A 24023-nucleotide genomic window follows, 5' to 3' on the forward strand; every position below is an offset into this window, starting at 1 on the left:
GGCTAGCCTAGTGGACATCTCCCCAATAGCCACAGGATGGCCAGTACATCATGGGTGGCCTCTGACCAACACTTTGAGACTTCACTGCTACTCTGGTTAGCTTTACGGCTTCACCACAACCACATCAGCAATTGTAAGAGGTTGAAAACTTAAACTAAAATTATAATCTACTTCACCATCCGTCTATATCATTACTGATGCTGAAATGTTATTTTGTCTGAAAAACATAATACCTTTACAAGCTTTTCCATTTATCAAAAATATATGCATGACAAATGTTGTTTCATTAATTACTAACAAACAGGCTGACTCCGTCCATCATTATCCTCTGGAAGGAAGGGCTGTTTAACTCTGGATTCTGCTTAAATTCATGCATGAAATGAGGATTGCTTCTTTCAAATCAATTTTGGTTATATTAAGACTTCATTTCTAATGTGACGCAAATTGTAGGGAAATCAAAATGCTGTCAAGACAACTGAAGGCATTTAGCTTTTACAACTTGGGTTCATTCCATACTTTTTCAAACATTTCAGAGGCTCTGGGGAAGAAAAGGCAAAACAAAGAGTACTCACAGAAATAATGCCTCACAAACTAATAATGCTTCAACCAAATTCACCTAAATACCTATTTTCATTTGAAGGAAGACTCTAGATTTAAAACGCAAAGCCCATCAGGAAATCACCCAGAATATTTGCATTCTCTACGCCCTCTCCAGGTGTTCTCACAGACCTGTTAATATCAGAGAGATGCCCTTAAATGATGCCGCCGCATGGGACTTACAGAAGGAAAGCATAACTTCAACTTCGGGGAGGAGGAAAGAACAGTCCGTCCTAATCCTTGGCTTCTTCTCAGTTAGTGAAGGGGCTTTGTCTTCTCTCCTATCAATAAGTTGCAGCCTCACAGTGCAACTGTACAGCTCCAAGCCCACTTCTTCCACTGCTCCACGGATAGCGCACAGCTGAGCTTTAGCATGCTTTCTGGAAACGCAGGCGGCAGGGCTGAAAACCCAGGGGAGGTTTCCACCATGGCACAAAACTGAACTGCACAAATGCTTAAAAGCTCCGAGACCTCTAAAGGCTTAAAATAATCTGCATTTTGTGCAAGGCGGCTCCTAGCCAGAGGGAGCCCTGAGACGTGGGGAGGAGGGTTCTCACTGCTCACCGCTGCTCGCCAGAGAATGTTTTCCTTCTCTGCCTGGGAATTATGGAAAACCAAACGCCTGAAGAAACGCCCGTATTGACAACGCCTGCACAGCATCAATAGCACAGGAACTTTGTTTCACATCCCATTAAGTTAGCCCCCGACTTCCCACGCTGCACCATTTCTCCTTCTTCACCTAGTTTAGAAGCCAACTTCAAGCCGACACATCAAGCCAAAGTTTATCTACCCTCACCCCGTCTCTGTTCTTTCCCAACTTAAACTCATGCACGTTCATTATCAGCCCCAATGGCAGCACAAAGGAAGCTTCGAAGGCTGCACCAGCTTGGTCTTCCAGTTGCCAACTGGAGAGAGGCTTCACGTAATATATTCTCGCGTCTTAAAGATTATTTTAAGGGCTTGTCTGCAATGATCCAGAGCCTGGCACCCCCAGAATGACATCACCAGAGTGAACACTCACCAAAATACATTATGTTTCTCATTAACCAGACAGCTGGAACCCCACCACGGCGTCTTCAGCATCGGCTCGCACTCCAGGCAGGCGCGCAGGGCAGAGCCCTTTCATGCTACGCTCGGCGGCAAGGTCCCCGGCGGAGCGCAGCGAGCGCCCTGCGATCGAGCCTCCTCCGCGGGATGGGCGCTCGCAGGCTGCCTCTCTCCAGCGCTAGGATCGCAGGCGGCCGGAGCGTGCGCTCGGGCTGCCTGCTGCACTGCCCATCCTTACTGTAATCCGACTCCTCCTTGCGATGTCCTTGCCGCGCCTGTGACATCAGGACCGAGAGTACTACAAACAGACCCCCCCAACCCACCCCAACGCTCCCCACCCCCGGCGAGCAGCCGCTCCACGAGGTGCTCCGACTGCCTGCCTGGACCAACCATGGCTCTCGGGAAGCTCTGACAAGCCCAGAGACCTGGGAGGGGGCGGAGTGAGGGGCGCCGGAGGCCGTCTTAAAGAGAGAAGGGTCCCCGAATCCACGCGGGAGCACAGGGGAGAGATTAACCAGTGTGTATGGAGGCGGGTGTGTGTGTGTAGGGGGAACACGGTGAAGGCGAGTTCTGCCATTAAGGTGGAATTGAACACACTTTTAACCCGCCCCTCCTATGAATACCATCATCCTCGCGAAAATGTAGTCTCCCCTTCCAAGTCAAAAAGGCGCTGCGAACAGGATTGATGCCTTGTGCCTGCGTTCTCCTTTCTCTGGGCTTTAGGGTTTGCTGTTGTGTGTGATGTTATACGCAGGAGGAATTAGAGGAACGCAGGGCACCACTGATGGGGTAACAGAGGTTTTCTCTTGGAAGCCAGCAGTGGGCGAAGGGCAATTTCTTATTACTTGAGTATTTCCTGAGCTGGGTTGCTGGAGAGATGTAAAGAAAAATGACTGGTGGTAAAAGTCACCTCGGAGACGTCCACTTTACATTTGCTGCATCCTTTCATGGAAAGCACACTGTGGCTACAGTGATACTTGACCCCCCTGAAGGCCAGAGATGTTTAGCCTGAACGGTAACCCAGATGGTGTCACCATTCAAATCTGGTCACCAATATGGTATAGCCACATGCACGTGTGTGCAAGCACAAGCAGACACACACAAACCCTTTAAATCTGAGATGAACAGTCAAGAAAGGCAAATCTTAGCAAAGCCTCTGGCTCCTCCAATGGTGTAATGAATTGCAGTCCTTTTCTTACACAGAAAAAGGATGTTATAAAGAAATCCCTCAAAGCTATGCTGATTAATACTTAAATACTCAGCATGGAAGATAATTCCATACAGCAAGTTCAGTTTCCTAAAGACTCATCACTCTGTGTCCCAAATTACTCCCGTACTCCTGGCTGTTCAAATTCATTTTTTTCTATAAAAAAAAATTGTGAAATTAATCATCAAAGATAAACTTAAGACAGTAGCGTGCAGAAGGAAGTAACTCATATATTTTTAATTTGGGCTTTTATAAACTGGGTGAACAAACGTTTCTACCTGTTTGAGCATTAAAATATTCAATGGTATTTCCTGACACAGTTCTGTACCTGTTGGTGGGTTTCATGTGTATTGGAATGAGGGAGATGAACTTCTTAATAGCAACAAAAATATTCTTCACTGAAAGCCATTTGAAGGCAGACGATTTAAATAGTAAAGGATATTTATTTCCTTATCTCTTTTTTAAAAATAAAATAATTAAAACAATGATAGGCAAACACAGAAGAAAATACATAAGTGTTTTTCCTCTTGGACAGATGGAAATCTTCCAAAAGCACAATCAATGCCCTTCCCTCAGGCAAAAGAGCCATCTGTGCTCCAGCAAATTCACAAAGCCCATCGGCTGCCTTGACCGCCTACATGGGCTAGGGGGCACTGTAGGTTAATGTTAGCATTTTTTTGGTCCATTTGAGATCCTGTAGTTGGAAGATGCAAGCCTGAAGAGTTGAGTTTAAAATACAATACTTGAAACCCTAACAGACTTTCTTACTCGTTAATAACAGCTTTCATCTGCATGAAACTCGACAGTTCTCCAACACTTTCACAGGTCATCTTTTTCACTAACGTGTTGAGGTGTAGTAAGCAGGATGTTATCATTGTCACAAATGAAGACCCTGAAGCTCCGAGATGTCAGGCAGCATTCTCCTGGGTGCAGTTTTGTAAGTCTTTTCTTTGTGTTTAAACTATTTGTTTCATTAAAACTTAATCTATTTGCACACAGCATATTCGTAACAGAAAAAATGCAACCATTATTTTCTCCTTTGACCAACATCTCCCTAATCCCCTCACCACCACCACCTTCCTCATACTCAGTCCCTGGTTACTACCACTTTACTCTGTTTCTATTTCAACTTGTTTACAGTCCACATGTAAGTGGATCCATGTGGTGTTTGTCCTTCTGTGCCTGGCTTATTTCACTTAATATAATGCCCTCCAAGTTCTTCCAAGTTGTTGCGAATTACAGGATTCTCTTATTTTTAGGGCTGAATAGTATTCCATTATACATGAACACCACATTTTATTTAATATTCATCTGTTGACACTTAAGTTGATTCTGTACATGAATAAAGCCACATTGAAAATTAGTGCATATATCCTTTCAAAACTCTTTGCATACACATACACACACACACACACACATATAATTTTCAAGCATAGCAATATCCAAAGGAAACCACAGCTGATGTTTGCTGCATGTGGACTGACCAGCCATGCCTCAAGGGGATTACACAGCAGTTTCCAGGGAAGGACAGGACTCATTCACCCTTGACCACCAGTTGTCTCTAAGAATCTGAGCTTCTACAATGGAAACAGGTCTGTTCATCTGGGGTCTGCCATGGCATTGACCTCTCGCTATGAAAATAAAGTGTTCTGTTCTCTGATTAGTTACATTTTTTTGTGTTTGAACATCATGAATAAGAGAGACTTTTCTCTCTGCTCTCAGATCCAGGGAGCTGCCTGCTTTCATCCTTTATCTCTCTCAAGTCCTGCTCCAGGTTATCAGTGCAGTCCTTTACTGTCCCTCTTCACAGCTTTAAACTGCCCTTGTCCCTCCTCTGGCCTTCCCAACCTCCTTCCCTCCCTTATTTTCTCCATAGCAGTTATCGCCATCTGATACTCTATTATAGACACCTATTTAATTTTTTATTTCTCCTCAATGGATTATAATCTCCACAAGGACAAGGGCTTTTGCCTTTGGCGTGCTGCATCCACAGTCCTTAGAGGGGTCCCTTACACTTGTTGCTACTTAATAAATATACATGAGTGAATGAATGAATAAGCATACTAAGTACAACTGCACTGTCTGTAAAACATTGTACTTTGCTAGGTGCCTGCAGTCAATTCTTTGAGGTTGATGGTGTTTGGTGCAAACCGTTTACACAAATTGAATTTGTCCATGCTTAGCAGCAGCTGTTCTTAAATTCCATGCCATACAGATGCCAGGTGGTACTGCAGGCCACAGTTTGTGAGCTTGTTTGTCCTTTCAAATTCTTGTAGCTGTATGCAGCAGTGATTTAGCGCTGAGTTCGCATAGCCCAACTGTATCTTCCACTGCCTTCTTCTGAAGTTAGTTTATTTTGCTTTTATCTCTTGTCTATATTGCAACAATTATAAAATTTTCTCCAAGGTTTACAACTCCAGACTTTCCCATGTCCAATCTGTTCTACACAACAGATTCATTATTATCTTTTTAAAAAGATAGGATTATGTCCCTCCCTTGTTCAATACTTTAACTTTTCACTATCTTGTATCTTCCCTTTCAGGACCTACAAGGCCTTTCGTAACTAGGTCACTGTATACTCCTCGATTTGTGAATGGTTTATCCTTTATACTTTTCACTCTAATGCTAACGTATGACTACAATTCCCCAGAATTTTGTAGTAAATTGAAGACTATATTCCCTCTTACCTGTTCTCATTACTAGTATTATTTCTATTAAATCTTCAGGTTTCTGTTTAAGTACTATAACTCTTCAGGTCATTTTCCTAATCAGGAAACTAAATGAAGTGTTGCTTATATATATTTTTCCATATAATGCACTGCACTAATTAATACGTAAGAACTTTAACATGAGATAGGAATTGCCTTTATTTGTCTGTCACCAAAATGAAAGGGTATGTTCTTATTTATCTCCATGATCTAATGCAAATCAGTTATTCAATTAAGAAATTTATTACTTATCTAATCATTCATTCACTATTTTTTGAATAAATGCAATACCTTTTGAATGCCTGCTATGTTCCAGGCCCTGTTCAAGGTGGTGAACAAAGACCACTGCAGGAAGCTTGTACATTCTGGAGCCAGGAAGAGCAAAAAGGCCACTTTACTATAGCAGAGTAGGTACTGAAGAGGGAACTAAGAGGTGAAGTCAAACAGGTCACATGAAGCCAAAGTCAGTAGGACTTTGTAGTGCATTCTAAAGACTTTGACTTTTATTATGATTTCTATGGTATGCATTTGGAATAGAAAGGTTTGACATGTTTTAACAAGTTCACTATGGCTGATGTACAGATAATGGTCTGAAAGGAGCAAGGGCAGAAGTAGGGTGACTGATTAGGAATCCTAGGTCATAACCATAACAGAGAGTGTGGCTTGGACCAGGTAAGAGCAGGTGGAAGTCATAAAAAGTCATCCCATTCTGTATGAATGTAAAAACAGATCAGTAGGGTTTCCTAAGAAGGTGTTGGATAGGTTATGGAAGAGAAAATAAAGAGTAATGTGTTATTCAGGAGATAAGGACTGAGCAATTGAAAGGAGGAATTTTTACTTAACTGATATTGCTGTCATTTGAAATGATTTGGCCTCTTAACCCATGACATTTAAACTCTGAAGTCTTAAGTTAACGGTACTAAGTAGGTGTAAACTTAATCCAATTACGGTCTTCATCAAGTGAGACCTTGTGGGAAGTCTTTAAATCACTAGCGATAAGTCCTCCCAAGGTAATTCTCATGACAGAGCTGCTGTAAAAACCTGAGCTTTGACCCAGTTACTCCCTCTGTTTGCCGGCTCACCAAGTAATCCATTCTGCTCATAGGATCCCCCTCTGCCATCTCCAACCTCATCAGATGCCCAGCCAAGAAGCTACCCAATCTTAAACTTAAATCTCCAAAAGCTGTGACTTAAAGAATCCATTACTCTGTATAAAGTTAGTTGCCATAGGTATTTCAATGTAGCAGTGAAAATATGACTAATAAGAGATATGAAGCAGTCTGTGGAAGAATTGGCCTCTGTGGATTGTAGGAGATTGTTAATGTAGGGCATGCTGAGTTTGAAACCTATCATACACATGTAAGTGGAAATATTCCATAGCAATTTGGATAAATGTGTGTGGAGTTCAGAAGAACTATTTGGTCCTCAGATTTAAATTTGGAAGTCATCAGTTTATACAAAGAAATTAAAAATTACAATTGAATCCATAAGGCTACATAAAATCTTCTTCAAGGGAGTATATACAGAAAAGGGAAAGGGTTAACATTTTGCCCTGGGACATTGTAAGAGCAAAAGGGCAAGTATGTTGGTTTTTGGTGATTTTGTATTTGCTGAAAGCATAATAATTGTTGAATAAAAGTTTGGTGACAAGAATGACATGTGATGGAAGTCTGTTTATTGGAAGGGGAGTTTGACTCTAATATATCACCACCCAAAGTCAAAAGAGGTTGAAAAGTGGAGAAATAATTTGTGTATATGAGGACAGAAACCTAGTTCAATTTAACTGTGTAGTGTTCTAATCAGAATTTTTAGATTGTGTAGACACTGCAACAAACTCATAAATCATTTTATTCTCAGATTCTCATTTGATGTTCTTGTGAAAATTAAATGCCTAATCCTCTGGTCCTAAACATGTCTTGTAAGAAAAAATGTTCCAATAGTGTGATAAGAATAAAAATCCAATAAATATTATAATATTTCAAACTTTTTCTTATTTATATTTTCATGACTTTGGAGACATACAGTAAATCCCTTATATATGCAGCTCCATCTATATTTATGGCCAGTTAACAGGAGCTCTTCTATAACATTCAGTAACTAGCATTGAGAGCTTTCTAAGAATTCCTACCTTGGAACTTGCTGTGGCCTAAAAATGTTAAATAATTATTGGGTGCTCATGTGACAAGAGTTGTTATATGCCCTAAAAGTACATCAATGAAATTATAGAAATCTCTTGTGTACATGAAACTTACACTCTATATTTCCACTTATTCAGGAGGATCTAGAATATCTTTCACCTTTCTTTGATCCTTTAGGAAAGGACCTAACACATTCTTTGTCTCATTCATTCATTGGTTATAGTTTATTGCTTCTATCTCCCAGTAGGATAACCATGAGGACAGAAACATTCTGCTACATTCTTGCTATATCCAGTGCCTCCAACAGTGTTGAAAATATAGGAGGCATGGATTCGATGTACACTAAGTGAATAAATCTCTTCTTCCTCTAGATGATGATGTTCCTTCCTGATCCAACTGTGGATATAAAGTTACAGTAGTTCATCCTTTTCTATGGAGAACACATTTCAAGACCTCAGTGTACACCAGAAACCATGGATAATAATAAAATCTATGTATGTTTTGTTCTATACATACATACATATAATAAAGTTTAATTTATAAATTAGTCACAGTAAGACATTAACAACTAATAAGACTAGAACAATTATAAAAAGGTACTGTGATAAAAGGAAGTATTTTGAGGTCATTACTAAGTTAAAATTAGAATTACTTGAACATAGCCACAAAAGTTGGTTTAAGTGACTAATGAACAGGTAGCATTTACACCATGGGAACTGATTCATGTCTTGAGTTCCATAGAGTGGGATGGTGCTGGGTTTCATCATCCCACTCATAATGGCACCCATTATAAATTTATGAATTTTTATTTCTGGAATTTTTTCATATTTTTTAATATTTTAATTTTTTTTAAATTTTTTTTTAATTTTTTTTTATTTTTTTGACAGGCAGAGTGGACAGTGAGAGAGAGAAACGGAGAGAAAGGTCTTCTTTTGCCGTTGGTTTACCCTCCAATGGCCGCCACGGTTGGCGCGCTGCGGCCGGCACACCGCGCTGATCCGATGGCAGGAGCCAGGAGCCAGGAGCCAGGTACTTCTCCTGGTCTCCCATGGGGTGCAGGGCCCAAGCACCTGGGCCATCCTCCACTGCACTCCCTGGCCACAGCAGAGAGCTGGCCTGGAAGAGGGGCAACCGGGATAGAATCCGGCGCCCCAACCGGGACTAGAACCTGGTGTGCCGGCGCCGCTAGGCGGAGGATTAGCCTAGTGAGCCGCGGCGCCGGCCCATATTTTTTAATATTTTAAAACTACAGATAACTACAGATGGCTGACTCTGCAGAAATCAAATCTGTAGATTAGGAGGGAAATCCCAGGTATTCTACTGGCGATGTCCTTTTCTATTCCTCTGTATTTGTCTGGCTATTTTTATTCACAGCCCCAAACTGCTCAGATATTTTGTTTTCTATGATGTGTTCCTTGGGCTTATATTTGACTCATGTATTCCCTTAGTGAACTCATAAACAATTTTGCATAATCCTATTGCAGCAATTAATCTTTTGTTTCAAAGAACTGCTCAGCTTTGTGTACCTCCCCTGCCCCCCCCGTAAAATGGAGGCTCTTTGGAGTCACAGAAAAATGTTAACTTCTTGACTGTTTTATCATATCCCAGAACATAGCAGGACTGTGTTCTAAGGGCACGGATCATTGGGATGGGGACTGAAGCACACCTGTAACATCAGACATTGTCTATCATTTAAGACTCTGCAACATTTGCTGTGCATGGAAATGATGATCAGAAGGAAAAGAAAACAAGAGTAATTTTACAGTAGCGAGATAAATCCCCAAACTCTAAGCAAAGGTTGGCAGAAACCAGAGGACTGGGCTGGTCGGCCATCAGGCAAGAGACAGATCAGACATTCTGTGGGTGGAGTAGACCAGGAGGCTAAAACGAGGTCCCAGCCTGTAGTCAAGAACAGAGAGTTTAGGAAGAGAGTGATTGAGGGGAAGCTAACCGTATCCCTGGATGCTCTCAAAGGTGGCTTTTATTTGTGCATTTTCCCTGATTGTTTCATGGTCTTGATTTTCTTACAATTACCCTCCAGATTATTTCTCTCTCACACCTCTCTATATTTTTCTTTTCTCCATTTTTGCTACTTAAAGTCATTCAGGAAGTTCTAAGTATTTTGTCACATTTTTGTGAGGTAGACTTCTTTTATTTCTCTTTCTTTCTTTCTTTCTTTCTTTCTTTCTTTCTTTCTTTCTTTCTTTTTTATTTGACAGGCAGAGTTAGACAGTGAGAGAGAGAGACAGAGAGAAAGGTCTTCCTTTTCCGTTGGTTCACCCCATAATGGCCGCTACAGCCAGCACTGCGCCAATCCAAAGCCAGGAGCCAGGTGCCTCCTCCTCATCTCCCATGCGAGTGCAGGGCCGAAGCACTTGGGCCATCCTCCACTGCCCTCCCGGGCCACAGCACAGAGCTGGACTGGAAGAGGAGCAACCTGGACTAGAACCAAGCGCCCATATGGGATGCCGGTGCCGCAGGCAGAGATTAACCAAGTGAGCCATGGCGCTGGCTCCAAGGTAGACTTCTTTCTACCCATTTGGGTATTGTCTCAAAAAATAGATGGACTCTATGTCCTGAAGATTGGTAGACCCAACTTACTGAGCTTAGTTCCTCACTCAAAAGATGGTAAATCATTATAACCATCACCATCATCACTGGCAAAAAGAAAGAAAGAGAGAGAGAGAGAGAGAGAGAGAGAGAAAGAAAGAAAGAAAGAAAGAAAGAAAGAAATTAATTGTGGGTCCTCTTTTAACAAACCTCTGAACTTAAATGTTTAAGCTACCTCCATGTTCCTAACAAGAAAAAAATATCCTCAGAAATATAAGTAAAAGCTAAGGTAATATAAAGTGAGAAATGAATACTATCGGATACAAGGCTTGATAAAAGATGAAATAGTATAGGGAATAAGTAATCCTGGAAAGCTTCAGCTAGTTAAGCTCTATCATTAATATCAACCCAGATTGATAAAATGCAGAAAAAGCTGAAAAAATGACATTGACATAAAACAAGGGTGGCATTGTGAATGATGTATCTGGGAGACCAAGAACTTAGAATGAATAAGTTTCTTAAAAGACTCTCAAGCAGAGTAAGATTGGATAGAAAAACACAGAGGCCACATTGGATGTGATCTCACATTCAAGTTAAAGGGTTTGAAGACTGTAGGAAGTGTTTGCTGAATGCATACATGAATGAATTTCAAAATGTTTCCAAGAACTGAAATGTACTAATATGCCTCCGAAGACATTTGGTGACACAATAACATGAGTTAATACATCTTGTGTAGCAAGTTGAAAGATCTTACACACTCCAGAGGTTTCCAATTTTTCTTAAAATAAAATTCATTTATAGTTCCTAGGCAGCTATTTGAGAATCAGCCTTCCCTACCCCAGAACCACAAGAAATGTGCCTGCAAACAAAATGGAAGAAATAAACAGCATTATATTGAATTTCCAGCATTACACTGAATTTCTCCTTTTGCTTTAAGAAGAAAAAAAAAGGATCCTTCAAGATAAATTGAGTACAGCTCTAGTAAATTTGGATGCTCTAGGTCACAGACATTCCATTTTTATATATACTGTGATAATAACTATATAGAGTGAGTAGAGAGATGGTATAACCGTGCCCCAGTGTGGGAAGAATTCACAAAGTAATTGAAAGTGTTTCCAAGTGTGCATAATTCTGTGCCTCCAGTCAAATACAGTAAGAGGAAATTTGTTTGGCTTCCTCTGCCAAAATGTCTAAAATATATAAAGGAAATGTATAATCACAAAATATTATAGTTTCAACATTCTGTTAATTACTTCTCAAGCTCATTTTGGCTTTGCTCAAGCAAACTAATAACCCTAAAGGTGCATCTTTGATCCTTTTGGTGGCTAAAATGACCGGATGTGAATTTTACCCTTGACTCAAAAGTGTCAGTTCTAGAAATCTATAGTATTTGTCACCGTGAATACCATTTAACTGCGGCCATACCCAAAGGAACTCTGCACAGCCACACGTGAATACAACTGGAGGAACTTAATTAATCTTGCTGTCACTTCCATGATGCTTTTCATTAGTTTTGCTGCTATCTGATCAACCAGCCTTCTCCGTATTGGAAATGGCTGCCCACAGCATCTTGCAAAAGTATTTTCAAAAGGTAAACAAAGATTCACCTTGGTGGTAGGGAGCCGTTATGCAGACGGACATTATTACTGCTTCACTTATATGGAGGTAACTCTCACATTTCATATGAAGGTTATAAAGTCAAAGAAAACATAAGGCCGGCGCCACAGCTCACTTGGCTAATCCTCCGCCTGCGGCGCCGGCTCCCCGGGTCCTAGTCCCGGTTGGGGCGCCAGATTCTGTCCCGGCTGTTCCTCTTCCAGTCTAGCTCTCTGCTGTGGCCCAGGTGCTTGGGCCCTGCACCCGCATGGGAGACCAGAAGGAAGCACCTGGCTCCTGGCTTTGGACTGGCACAGCGCACCGACCATAGAGGCCATTTGGGGGGTGAATCAACGGAAGGAAGACCTTTCTCTCTGTCTCTCTTTCTCACTGTCTAACTCTGCCTGTCAAAAAAAAAAAAAAAAAAAAAGAAAGAAAGAAAGAAAGAAAGAAAACATAAATATCTAGCCTGACTCTATACAGACTGTCTACTTGAAATAAAAGGTGATGCTTTACTTTATATTCTTTTTATAAATATGGATGCTTAATGCACTATCAGGAATAGTATGTAATTCTTAAGAAACCTGAACTTGTTCTCTGACCACTGGGAAGCAGAGTAGAAAGTTTTAACTGATAGAACAAATAAAGTAAAACAGGTGGGTATTGTGGTAAAGCAGGTTAAGCTGCCACCTGGGATGAGCACACACCACATCAAAGTGCCTGATTCAGTTCCAGCTACTCTGCTTCCATCCCAGCTTCTAACAAAGTGCCTGAGAAGCAGCAGATAATGGCTCAGGTATGAGTCCATGCCATCCATCTGGGAGACCCAGATAGAGTGCCTAGCTCCTGGCTTTAGCCTGGTTCAGCTCTGGGTTTTGTAGCCATTTGGGGAGTGAACCAGTAGATATATAGTCTCTCTCTCTCTCTGTTCTGTCTCTTTCTCTCTGTCATTATACCTTCAAATAAATAAATAAATCTTTTATTTTTAAAGAAATAAGTGACTGGGGCCGGCGCTGTGGCATAGCAGGTTAAGCCACCACCTGCAGTGCTGGCATCCCATATAGGCACCGGTTCAAGACCCAGCTGCTCCATTTCCAATACAGCTCTCTGCTATGGCCTGGGAAAGCAGTGGAGGATGGCCCAAGTCCTTGGGCCCTTGCACCCCCATGGGAGACCTGGAAGAAGCTCCTGGCTCCTGGCTCCTGGCTTTGGATCAGTGCAGGTCTGGCTGTTGCGGCCAACTGGGGAGTGCAGCAGATGGAACACCTTTCTCTCTCTCTCTCTCCCCCTCCCTCCTTCTCTGTCCAACTCTGACTTTCAAATAAATAAATCTTTAAAAAAATAATAAGTGACAATTTAATGGTAGTATTGACACTTTCTGAATATTTTCAAAGGACTGCTTTAGTAAGTTTATATTTTAAACAAATTTTATTTATATTCATTTCTTTTGCACTGTTTTTAATGTTGACTATAATTTACTAAAAAAATCTGGCACTGAGCTTATAAAATGTTATCACATTTTAATTATATTAAAGTCAATTTATATTTATTGGATAGACAGGGAGAACCAATAAATAAACTCATTGATAATTCAAGATGAAGACATAAGTAGTATGGCCCCATTCTTTATGTGTGGAAGCTAGACTACAAAAGTCTCCAGTGATTCTTATTTCTCTATATTCATACATGGTATAGTCCCTTTTGATATTGACTGCAGCTGACCTGGCTAACCAACAGGATATTGTGAAATGACTGAAAATGGTTTTCATAATTAGGTCATAAAAGACAAAATGGCTTCTGCTTCTCTCTCCTGGATCACATACTCTTAGGGAAACCAGCTGCCATGCTATGAGGACACTCAAAAGCCATATGAATAGGTACATGTAGCAGGGGACTGAAGATTCTCTAAAACAGACAGTGTCAATTTGCTGTGTATGTGAATGATTCACCTTGTATGTGAACTCTTCAACCTGTGTCAAGCCTTGACCAACATCGTACACGCAACTTTAGAAAGACCAACAAGTCAGAACCACCCAGAAGAGCAACTCTGAGTGCAATGGTATGAGATGTTAAACATTCATTATCAATGCAAGTCTTTAAATTCAGGGTAGTTTTTTCACATCAACAAATAATGAATACATCACAGATCTTCAGTCTATTTGTGACACTGAGATTCCTGTATGTGGCTGCTTCAGTGTACGATGACGTGATCAGAGCTTGGGTGAGACAGATGTGTGGTCTTCGAGAGATCAAGTATCCCCTCTGGGTCTTGGTTTCCTAACCTATGAAATGATAATATGGGAATGAGTGAGGGTCATTGATCAACGAAGTAGCATGAAGAGAGAGGTGAGGGTGAGGAAAGTAACACAGCTATATAGAGTGGGCTCAATATATGTGCATGTGGAGTATCAGAGTCTTCAGAGGATTGAAGAGTGTGTGTCAGCTTTCAAAGTGGTGCCTGGTACATCGCTGTCATGAAGGAATGTGGACTTAATGTTGACGGATTATTTGTTTTCTCAGCTTTTTTCTTCTATGAAAAAAACATTATGTAACTAATATGATGGTTTAAAATTATGACTGAAACAGCTTTCTTTTTTCATTTTCCAATATCTCTGAGATTATCTTCAAAGATCTAGGTTATAGATTCAATGTTTTCCTCAATTCTTCACCCCCCTCCCCACCCACTACTACCTCTCTACCCTTCTCTCTTTATCTCACAATCAAATTTGTACCATTTAACTACTAGCACTATTCCTCTGTGCCTGGTATCATGTTATTCCCTCATCCTATAAGCCTTCCACGTTTTCTCAATCTGTTGAAAGGTCACCTCTTCTAGGAGGCTTTCCTGATTGCTACAACTATAACTAGTAACTACTTTTTTTCTGCCTCTAGACTAAAGCTCTTCATCCTTGATTCCTATTAGGTCTGTTTGTCTATTTCTAATGTGAAAGTAGGTCTGTTTCTCTGTTTAATGTGAAATCTCATTTGGAAAAAATAAAGTCTCATTTATTTTACTGTCACTTGGCATTTTCACAAGATTTGTCGGTAATATATCACTCAGATCCCTAAATGACAAACTTGTTGCTCAGCTATGAAGAGTGCCAATCCTTAGATATTGATTCAGTTGCAAAGAGCTTCCTTGTCAGGGTCTCACCAGTTGTTAGCAGATCATACTTTATAATCAACATGGGAATGAAAAGGCTTGGCCTTCATGGACCAACTTGGGGCAATGTGGACAAACTGGATTATCTAAGCTCTTGGGCATTCAAAGTTGCTGGTTTTGCATCAAAGCTCAACTTCAGCCCCTCCCCACTCCATTCTTCTTCCTTCCACACTGTTGACCCCAAGCACTGCCCCATAGACATCCTGCATGTTAAACTCTACCTGAATCTGCGACCTTGTCACTTGGAGGTATAAATTTAAGTCCTATGTGCCTATAGACAATTGAAACTATTTTTCCTGAAGACAGTGGGATTGTTATTCCCCACAAAGCCCTGAAATTGCTGTATCATTTAGGAAGAAAGCTCATTTTTTCTGCAGAGACCTGTTGATTTTAGAATTAATGTGAGAAAAGGAAAACCAAGACTTTAAATGGCTATCCTAGTCTGAGTGCTCTGTCTGTGCAACAGTGATGGCGCAGAGCTGTCAGGTCTGCCAGGAGACAGTCCATCATGACGCTCTACTCCTTCTCTCAACAAAGCTAATCACTCATCATTTTATCTTTTCTAAAGGTGTCATTCCTTTGGAAAGACAATGAAAATCTCACGAGAGTTTCTTTGTAGGAGAACATTTTCTCTTCACCTTGGAGGGAAAAAACAATTAAAGGAGAAAAAGACACCGTAATTACTTTGTGTATGAAAAAAATACATTAGCTTCAAGAAACTTCCATAGTTTTGAAATGTAATTTCTTGAGAAACTCTTTCAAATCTTGTTCTTTAGTGCCAGTAATGTGTGTGTGTGTGTATGTGTGTGTGTCTGTAAAAAAAAATCACATTTATTTGGTTAAGTAACAAGACTATCTTTTCTTTTTCCTTTTAAGATTTATTTTATTCCTTTGAAAGGTAGTGTTTCAGGGAGAGGGAGAGAGAGAGAGAGAGAGAGAGAGAGAGAGATCTTCCATTTGCGGGTTCACTCCCCAAAAGGCCACAACGGCTGGGGCTAGGCTGGGGCTGTGCCAGGCCGAAGCCAGGAGTCCGGAGCTTTATCTGAGTCTCCCACATGGGTGCAGGAACCCAATCCTGTGTGCCATTTTCCACTGCTTTCCCAGACATATTAGTTGGACCAAAAGTGGAGCAGCCAGGACTCCAATTGGCATCTACATGGGATGCTGGCATTGCAGGTGGTAGCTTTACCCACTATGACACAGCACCAGCCCCAAAAAACATCTTTTCTAGAGGAGAAAAAGAAACCCTGGGAAATGTGTTAAGATTCTACTATAAAGTTATCAATAACAATGCTTCTTGGCCTCTGCTATATATCACTAACAAGGCATGAACTCAAAATAAGTGGTTCATTATCTATTTTCAAGCCCAGTACTTAACTTAGAGACATTTAAACTACTCCATTTGTTCACTGTTTTACCAAATAGCCGTTAAACCCCTATTTATAAGCACAGTGCTGGTGGTCAGAGACACAGGAGTGATAAAAACAGGTCCTTGGTGTGCTGGAGCCTACAGTTTTCCAGAGAATGTAGTCCTGCAATGAAGGTTGGATCATAAGCTCCAATAGTCTGGTGAGATGGGCAGAAACTAGAGGAAAAGGTGTGGAGCCAGGGAAGATTGGGGGGAATTTAACATTTAAACTGAAGAGTGAGGGCAATTTGGGATTAGTCAAGCAAAGAATAAGGAAGAGTATCCCATGCACAGTTATCAGCATATGCAAGGATACCTAAGAAACAGAATATACAAGAGCTAAAAGGTGTTCAAAAAAGAGAAGCAGCAGGTAGTGGTACAGACTTAGGTGGGACAGGTAGCTTGGAGTCGATCATGAACTTACAGCAAAGATTTGGAAAAACCCAAAGGGTTTTCAGGAAAGTAATCAACTTCATGGTAATAGATTAAAAATATACAATAGTTAGTTAACTGCTAAATTTCCTGTGGAGAAACTGCTCTTACACAACTGCATGACATAAGATAAGCATATGCAATAATGATGTTACCCCTGGTACCAGTTAACAGTTTTCTTTGCATATACTTTATGCCTACATATCCAGTAAAATACAAAAACAAGAAGAACAAAGATATTTTGAATGCCTGACTTGTCTGGTTGGGAATCACCAATTCAACCAGTTTTAGAATAAATAAGCTTTCTTAGTTGTCATGGGAACTGAACATTAAATATAAGAATGATAATTGAACAGTTCATTGTTTGATAATCTTCTAATTTAACCTTCAAATAATGGAGCAGTGTTCTATGTGGACTCAATTCTGTGTGCAAAAGTTCATGGAAATGAATACTATAAAAAAAAAACACCTACATATACATTTAAGTATATGATACACATACACACCCCCCACAAAAGGGGATTTCAAAAAGTTCATGGAAAATTGCTTTTATTTACATTTTTCATGAAACTTCTGAAGTCCTTGTGTGACTGTGTGTGTGTAATATTCATGGAGGAAAATGGGAGGAAAGACACTGTGAAACAAACGTTGTAATTTTGGGTTTGGTGTTATGGCTCAGCAGCTTAAACCACCCCCTGTAATGTGGAATCCTGTATGAGTGCTGGATTGAGTCCTGGTGGCTCTGCTTCTGATACAGCTCCCTGCAAATGCACCTGGGAAAGCAGTGGAAGATGATACAAGTACTTGGGCCCCAGCCACCTATGTGGGAGACATGGATGGAGTTACAAGCTACAGGCCTCAATCTGGGCCAGCTCAACTGTTGCAGTCACTTGAGGAGTGAGCCAGCAGTGGGAAGACCTGTCTCTTTCTCTCTCTCTGTAGCTCTGTCCTTTAAATAAAAAAAAACTTTTTAAAAACACTATACTTGTAATGTTGATATTCAAATTGCAGTGTGGTGTAAGTTCATATTTCTGGCTCTCAAGCTCAATATTTTCAATTGTCTACCCCTCCCCCCCATCTAAAACTCTCTTGAATAACTTCTGTCACATTACAGATGGTCTTGTTTTGAAGATCTTCAAACACTGGAAAGCATACTTAGACTGCAATTACCTACAGCTGCCTCAAGTAAATAAAGTCTTATCTGCAGTGGTCAGTAATGTCTTATTTCTTTTCTGAAGTTTCATTGATAAGGGTCTCTCTAATCACAGTAATCCTTTCCAAAAATAAGCTTATTTTATGTTTTTTGAAGAATATAAAAACAGCAGTCTCCAAAAGATTATGCACATATAACTCTTAAGAACAATACGCATATAAGTATGTGTGAACATTCAGTGTGTGAGTGCCTTTGTGTTATAGATTCCAATGTCTTTCTTTCCCAGACACATAAGTAAAGCATCAATGCTTATGCAGACTGAAGGTAACTTTGACATATTTAAGAGCAGCTGCAATCATCCTCCTTTAGGTAGAAATTTCTTTTCCATATGAAATATTCAGAAATTACTCACCCCAGGACATAACTTACTTGAATTGGATAGGGTTTTCTGAAACCTTTGACTTGTGTGTTCTTGCTTGCAATGAACTGAGACAATACTGTTTGTTCTCAAAAATATAAACTAAACAACAGAGAAGAAACCTGTCAATTGGTGATGGGCCCTCATGGTAGTAGGTCATATGCACTCAGTTCAGGTAAGTTCATGTACATGACATTTAAGATTAAGATTATACAAAAAGGAGAAAATGCACAGCTAGAGCTAGAAACAGAGAAGGAGTAAAAGAGAGAGAGACAGAGACAGAGATAGGGAGAGTGAGAGACATACACACACACAGGGACAGAGAGAGACACACACACACATACACAGGGAGAGAGAGTGAGAGAGAGAGAGAGAAACAGAGAGGGAGAAAGCACACTGAATAGAGAGATAAGGAGGCACATTTTTATAAGTAAACTTGGTTATTCAATGGTTTCTTTTCACAGGTACACTTTGTCAATAATCTCTTATTTTCCCCTAGGCAACATTAACATAACTTTGTTCCTCCAACAGTAATATCTTTTACTTCATTCTTAACTAACTGGAAGAGATTCAATAGACTGACACAAGGAAAAGTTGTGGTCAAATACTGAACTCTAGCCTTGGGACTATTTGTCCTAAATAAGAGAAAGCAAGATATCAGCATTGCAAAGAAAGAAAAGATGGTAGCCTATGGAAAAGAGAAAATCGGTCATATTGGAAGAATCCAGGGGAAACAGGAAGTTAACCAACAGTCATTATAGAATTAATAATGCTTTCTGTGAGAAAAATAATAACGGCTTCTAGCTCTCCAAATGAAAGATTTGTTCTATTATAATCTCTATTCTCCACTAATATTTGGTGAAAATTCATATGAAAGTTATGAAAGGAGTGTTTCTTCACTCTTGTATTGATATACAGTGGGTATTCCTTGTGTTTATAATGCATTTTTTCTGATAATCAAACTTTTTGTTATTAGAATGAGGAAGAGTATTGACATTTACTCACAAGATGATTTCTGTCTTTTATGAATGGGAGGATGCTTACTGATACTACAGAATCCCAAACCATGGCTTTGGGCCATGTTTTGTGATATGGTAAACACATCTTTTTGCAGGTAGGATTGTGCTTTAGGGAAAAGTAAGACTGTGGAGTATTATCTGCCACAAGTAATAGGGATTCATTAATTCTGTCCTATATCTCAATTTCTAATTGCTCATTCTAAGTCTGCTGTATGACACAAATCTTGAGGGTTATTTTTCAGGAAGAGAGAAAATGTTATTAAATTACCGTGGGTAGTCCACTTTGGAAACCAACTGTGGCATAGAGGAATGCAGAGTAGTAAGTAGTAAAGAAGAGAAAGGTATAATAGATGAGACTTAAAAATATATTTCAAATGGAATAAAAGTAGAATGAGAAGAAAATGAGTTAGGAGGAAGGATAAAGTAGTGAATATCCTTGAAGTCAAGGACACACAGTTCAAACTGTATTTACTGGAAAAATAATTTGTAGTTGAACCAATGTACTTGAGCAAGGATCGGTGGCTATGGGTAAAGAGGGCAGCCAGATGAAGTTCTATTAATATAAATCTTAACTAATCCAATACTTGAATCAAGTTGTAGGATCAATGACCACATTTAATGTAGCAATCAAATAGAAGATCTTTTCAAATACAAATACAATCTGTTCTTTTCACTCATGAAAAGTGGTTAAGTAGATACATATACAAACACTATCCCCCCCCCCACGAACTTATAGCTATTTCTAAGCCTAAACAGAAACAGAGTTGGTAGCAAATATGATCAGTTGAGAACCTCATAGAAATCACAGTTTTTAGAAGAAAATGAGGATGGTGTTAGATAGCCATCTTTAAACAAGACTGAAGCTACACATTTCTACAAAATACATATATCATTTTAGCATCACTTCTTTTTCTGAACAATTATCCTCATTCATTACTCCCAAGCTTTGACACCATTCCTTCTAGAGTATTTCATGACTTTCTTCATAACCTTTCTCCTACCAGCACACTCTTCTGATAATACCTTTTGTTATAATTGCTTCCACACTTACAAGTTCATTCAGTAGACTATAAGATCCTTGAAGGCTGAGATCAAGGTGAATTCACCAGTGTATTTATAAGATGTAGTGTTGTGATTCACAGAAGGTAACAAATACATACCTGGTGCAAAAATGTGTGAGTGGATGGAAGGATGGGTGGATGGTGAACGGAGGGAAAGTGACAGTGGGGCATCTGGGAGGAAGAGAGAAAGAGTCATTGAAAGAGGAGGAAGAGAGGGGATCAGACACCATGATGTGTATATATGAAGTGTTAGTTGAATATATTTGAATAATAGACAAATATGACTTTATTTGGAACATTTCAATAATTAATTAAATGAACTTCATTTGTAACATTATATTAAGGCACAAGAACATGTGTGATATTTTTGTGTTACCATAGACATCCACCATGCCCAAATGGAACAGCCCCTGAGCATAAATTCTAGCCAAAAATTAAAAGAACACTTAATTTTTACATTCCTACAATCTGCTGCAATTTTCCACGTAAGTACAGTCTAAGCATGATGGAACTGTAAAAACATATACTTGTCGCTCATATCTGACCTTTCTGTGTGTACCAGGAGATATCAGAAGGAGATACCTTAGTAGGATATGGAGACAGATGAATGTAGTGAATGAGAGAATTCCCAAGATCCTTCATGGCATGAGACACTTGCACTGTGATTATGGGCAAAGGACCTTCTTGAAGATACAGTCATGGCCCATTTCATAAACAGAATAAAAGGTTTTAAAAGGAAATATACCAAGATTAAATATACAAAACAGGAAGTTGACAGCAACAACATATTTTTAAACTGAAATACTGCATTTTTTTCTCACTAGCTTCTATTTCCTCTTTATTTTAAGAACCAGAATGAAGGTGCAATTCACAAGTCTGCCTATGCCAGGCATTTTACAATAAAGAATGAAAATCTAAATCCGAAGTGATACATCCTTAACCTTTCTTTCCGCCCAAGGAAGAGGTAACAGGTTATATCTTTCTCTATGAATTCAAGCCCAAACATTATTCTTGTAAAGCATTCATCTCACAGTGTGATACATCTTTACTTCTATGTTCTTTTTCCTTCCTTGGTCTTTGTATTCCCTAAAGACATGAATATTTGCCTCTATGCTTATCTTACTCATATCTATAACCTGGCATCTTCAATAGAATCTGGAACTTAACGAATTCTCAATAGATGGTCTTTTTACGAATAAATGAACGTTGTGTTTGTATGTATGTATGTATGTATGTGTGTGAATAAGTGAATGAATAAACGAATGACTCAACACAAAGGAAGTTACCACTGACAATTTGACTGAATACGTGTATACCTTCTCTGATGAATTTCTGGAAAACCTGGTAGATAAATATTTTAGGATGGAATTTTGCCATATAAATTTGTTTTACTGGTATTTTGTTTTGTCTATAGTAGTATACTTAAACTTCAATATCTTATATAGGAAGCTCTTTTTCCAATGACTGGCATGTGGTTGTTCCCTAAATCTCTTTTGTAACATCATTTAATGTAAAGAATGAAAACATACATCAGATGATTACTTATTCTTGGGACACATAGCATGAGAACAATGGAAAAGTTTTTAGAAGTATAAGTTTAAAGTACATGCCATAGGGAAGTTCTAAAAAATAGACTTGTTTTATTTTCTTAATGTCTGTGTCATTAAACTTCAACACTGCACTCATATGGACATTGTTGGACAGACATTGCCAAGTCTGAGTCATATGTACTGCGATTTAACTGCAGAATCGTATGAAACTATTTCCCAGACTTGGTTTTACTGTTTAATGGTAAAACTGATTGGGATGAGGTATATGCAAGAAATGAGGGTTGGAGTTAGGTATGGCCTGGGAAAGCAGTAGAAAATGGTCCAAGTCCTTGAGCCTCTGCAGCCACGTGGGAGACCCAGAGGAAGCTCCTGGCACCTGGCTTCGGATCAGTGCAGCTCCGGCCAATACGGCCAATTGGGGAGTGAACGAGCGGATGGAGGACCTCTCTCTCTCTCTCTGCTTCTTCTCTCTCTGTGTAACTCTGACTTTCAAATAAATAAATAAATCTTTTAAAAATACTATATACTATATAATAATATACAAATTGCTACTGAATATCTTGGAAAGATGACAAAAGAAGCACCAGAAACTATCTCCTCATCTAGACAACAATTGCACTACAAGCATCTGCCTGGTGTAACTCTTCAGAATCTGAAATCTTTAGCTTGCCACCACAGGAAGGTTTGAGCAGCAAAGTGAAGTTAATTTTGATGAATTTCAGCTTTTAGCAGATATTCATACCCCTATCTCTATGGCTGGCAGTTGTGCACCTGCTCCTATATAGCTTGCATACAGCTTTAGGAACTAGAATGGATAAAAAAATTTTTTGGAAAATATTAGCAATCTGTGCTTTAATCTCTGATAGCTTCTTCTGATGGAGTGGTGCAGACAAAAAGTGGGCAGCCATTGTTGCACCTCCTGCTATTGTCACAAGTCTCCCTCTCTCCACTGAAGAGAGATCCAGGAGACTGAAAGGCCAGCACTCTTCTGTTTCCTCTCCTGAATTTTATATTTTTTCCCTTTTGGGATCAGACATTAAAAATTAGGATAGTCAAAGAAACTGAATATATGGGAAAATTAGAAAGTGATTGTGCATGCTCGGGGAAAGGCATAAGTTCAGAAGCTCTGTACAAACTGACATCTCAGGTTTATCATTGGCACAGACCACAGATACAGACTGTAACACTTTTAAAATAACATAAAATAGAATAAAAATCAAAGCACTAATTCTAGAGGAGTGTCCAATTTCCAGAGTTTAAATATTAGTATATTTAAATGTCCAGTTCTCAGCAAATAAATCCTGAGGCATACAAAGTAAAGCAAAGTATGGCACATTTAAAAGAATAAATAAAACAACAGAAATCATCCTGGAAAAAGATATGATGGCAATTCTACTGGACAAAGACTTTAAAACAACTGTCTTAATTATATTAAAATAATTTAAAAGAAATATGGAAAAAGCTAAGGAAATAATGAATAAACAATATAAAAACACCAATAAAGAGAAATCCTAAAAAGAAGGGTGGGTGCTATAGTGTAGCAGGTTAAGTTGCATGTGTGATACCCTCAACCCAGATCAGAGTGCTCTTTCAAGTCTTGGATGCTCTATTTCTGATCCAGACTCATGCCAATGTATCTTGGTGGATGGGGGGAGGGCATCAGCTGATGACTCAATTGATTGGGTTCTTGCCACCAATGTGGAAGATTCAGATGGAGTTCCATGCTCCTGCCTGGTCCAGTCCTGGCTATTATGGTTATTTGGAGAGTAAACCAGTAGATGCATAGATAGAACATCTCTCCTCTCCTTTCCTGTGTTCCTCTCCCTTCCTTCCCTTCCTTCCCCCCTATTTCCATCCCCCTTCCCCTCTCCTTTCCCTTCCCTACCCCTCCCTTCCTCCCACCATCTCTCTCCTCCCTTCCACTCCTTCCCCTTCCTCTCTCCACCTCTCTCCTTCCCTCCTGTCCCTTCCCATCC

The 24023-nt window shown here is 39.7% G+C and overlaps 1 protein-coding gene across 8 annotated transcripts in view; it reads right to left on the bottom strand.

Moving 5' to 3' along the window:
• The window catches only part of ZNF385D (zinc finger protein 385D), a 1067118-nt gene that overhangs the window by 355279 nt on the left and 687816 nt on the right, over positions 1–24023 (bottom strand). Inside the window, exon 1 of one of the 8 annotated variants that reach the window (XM_008266055.4) lies at positions 1619–2528. The exons of 5 other annotated variants lie outside the window; for them this stretch is intronic. In XM_008266055.4, the coding sequence (XP_008264277.1) occupies positions 1619–1640 (22 nt within the window). In that variant the 5' untranslated portion in view covers positions 1641–2528. Of the gene's footprint in view, positions 1–729; positions 1569–1618; positions 2529–24023 lie in introns of those variants that run through there. 2 more of the 8 variants (XM_070073222.1, XM_008266056.4) reach the window with 2 other exon arrangements.

This window comes from Oryctolagus cuniculus, chromosome 4, assembly GCF_964237555.1.
Source record: "Oryctolagus cuniculus chromosome 4, mOryCun1.1, whole genome shotgun sequence".
Classification (NCBI taxonomy): Eukaryota; Metazoa; Chordata; class Mammalia; order Lagomorpha; family Leporidae; genus Oryctolagus; species Oryctolagus cuniculus.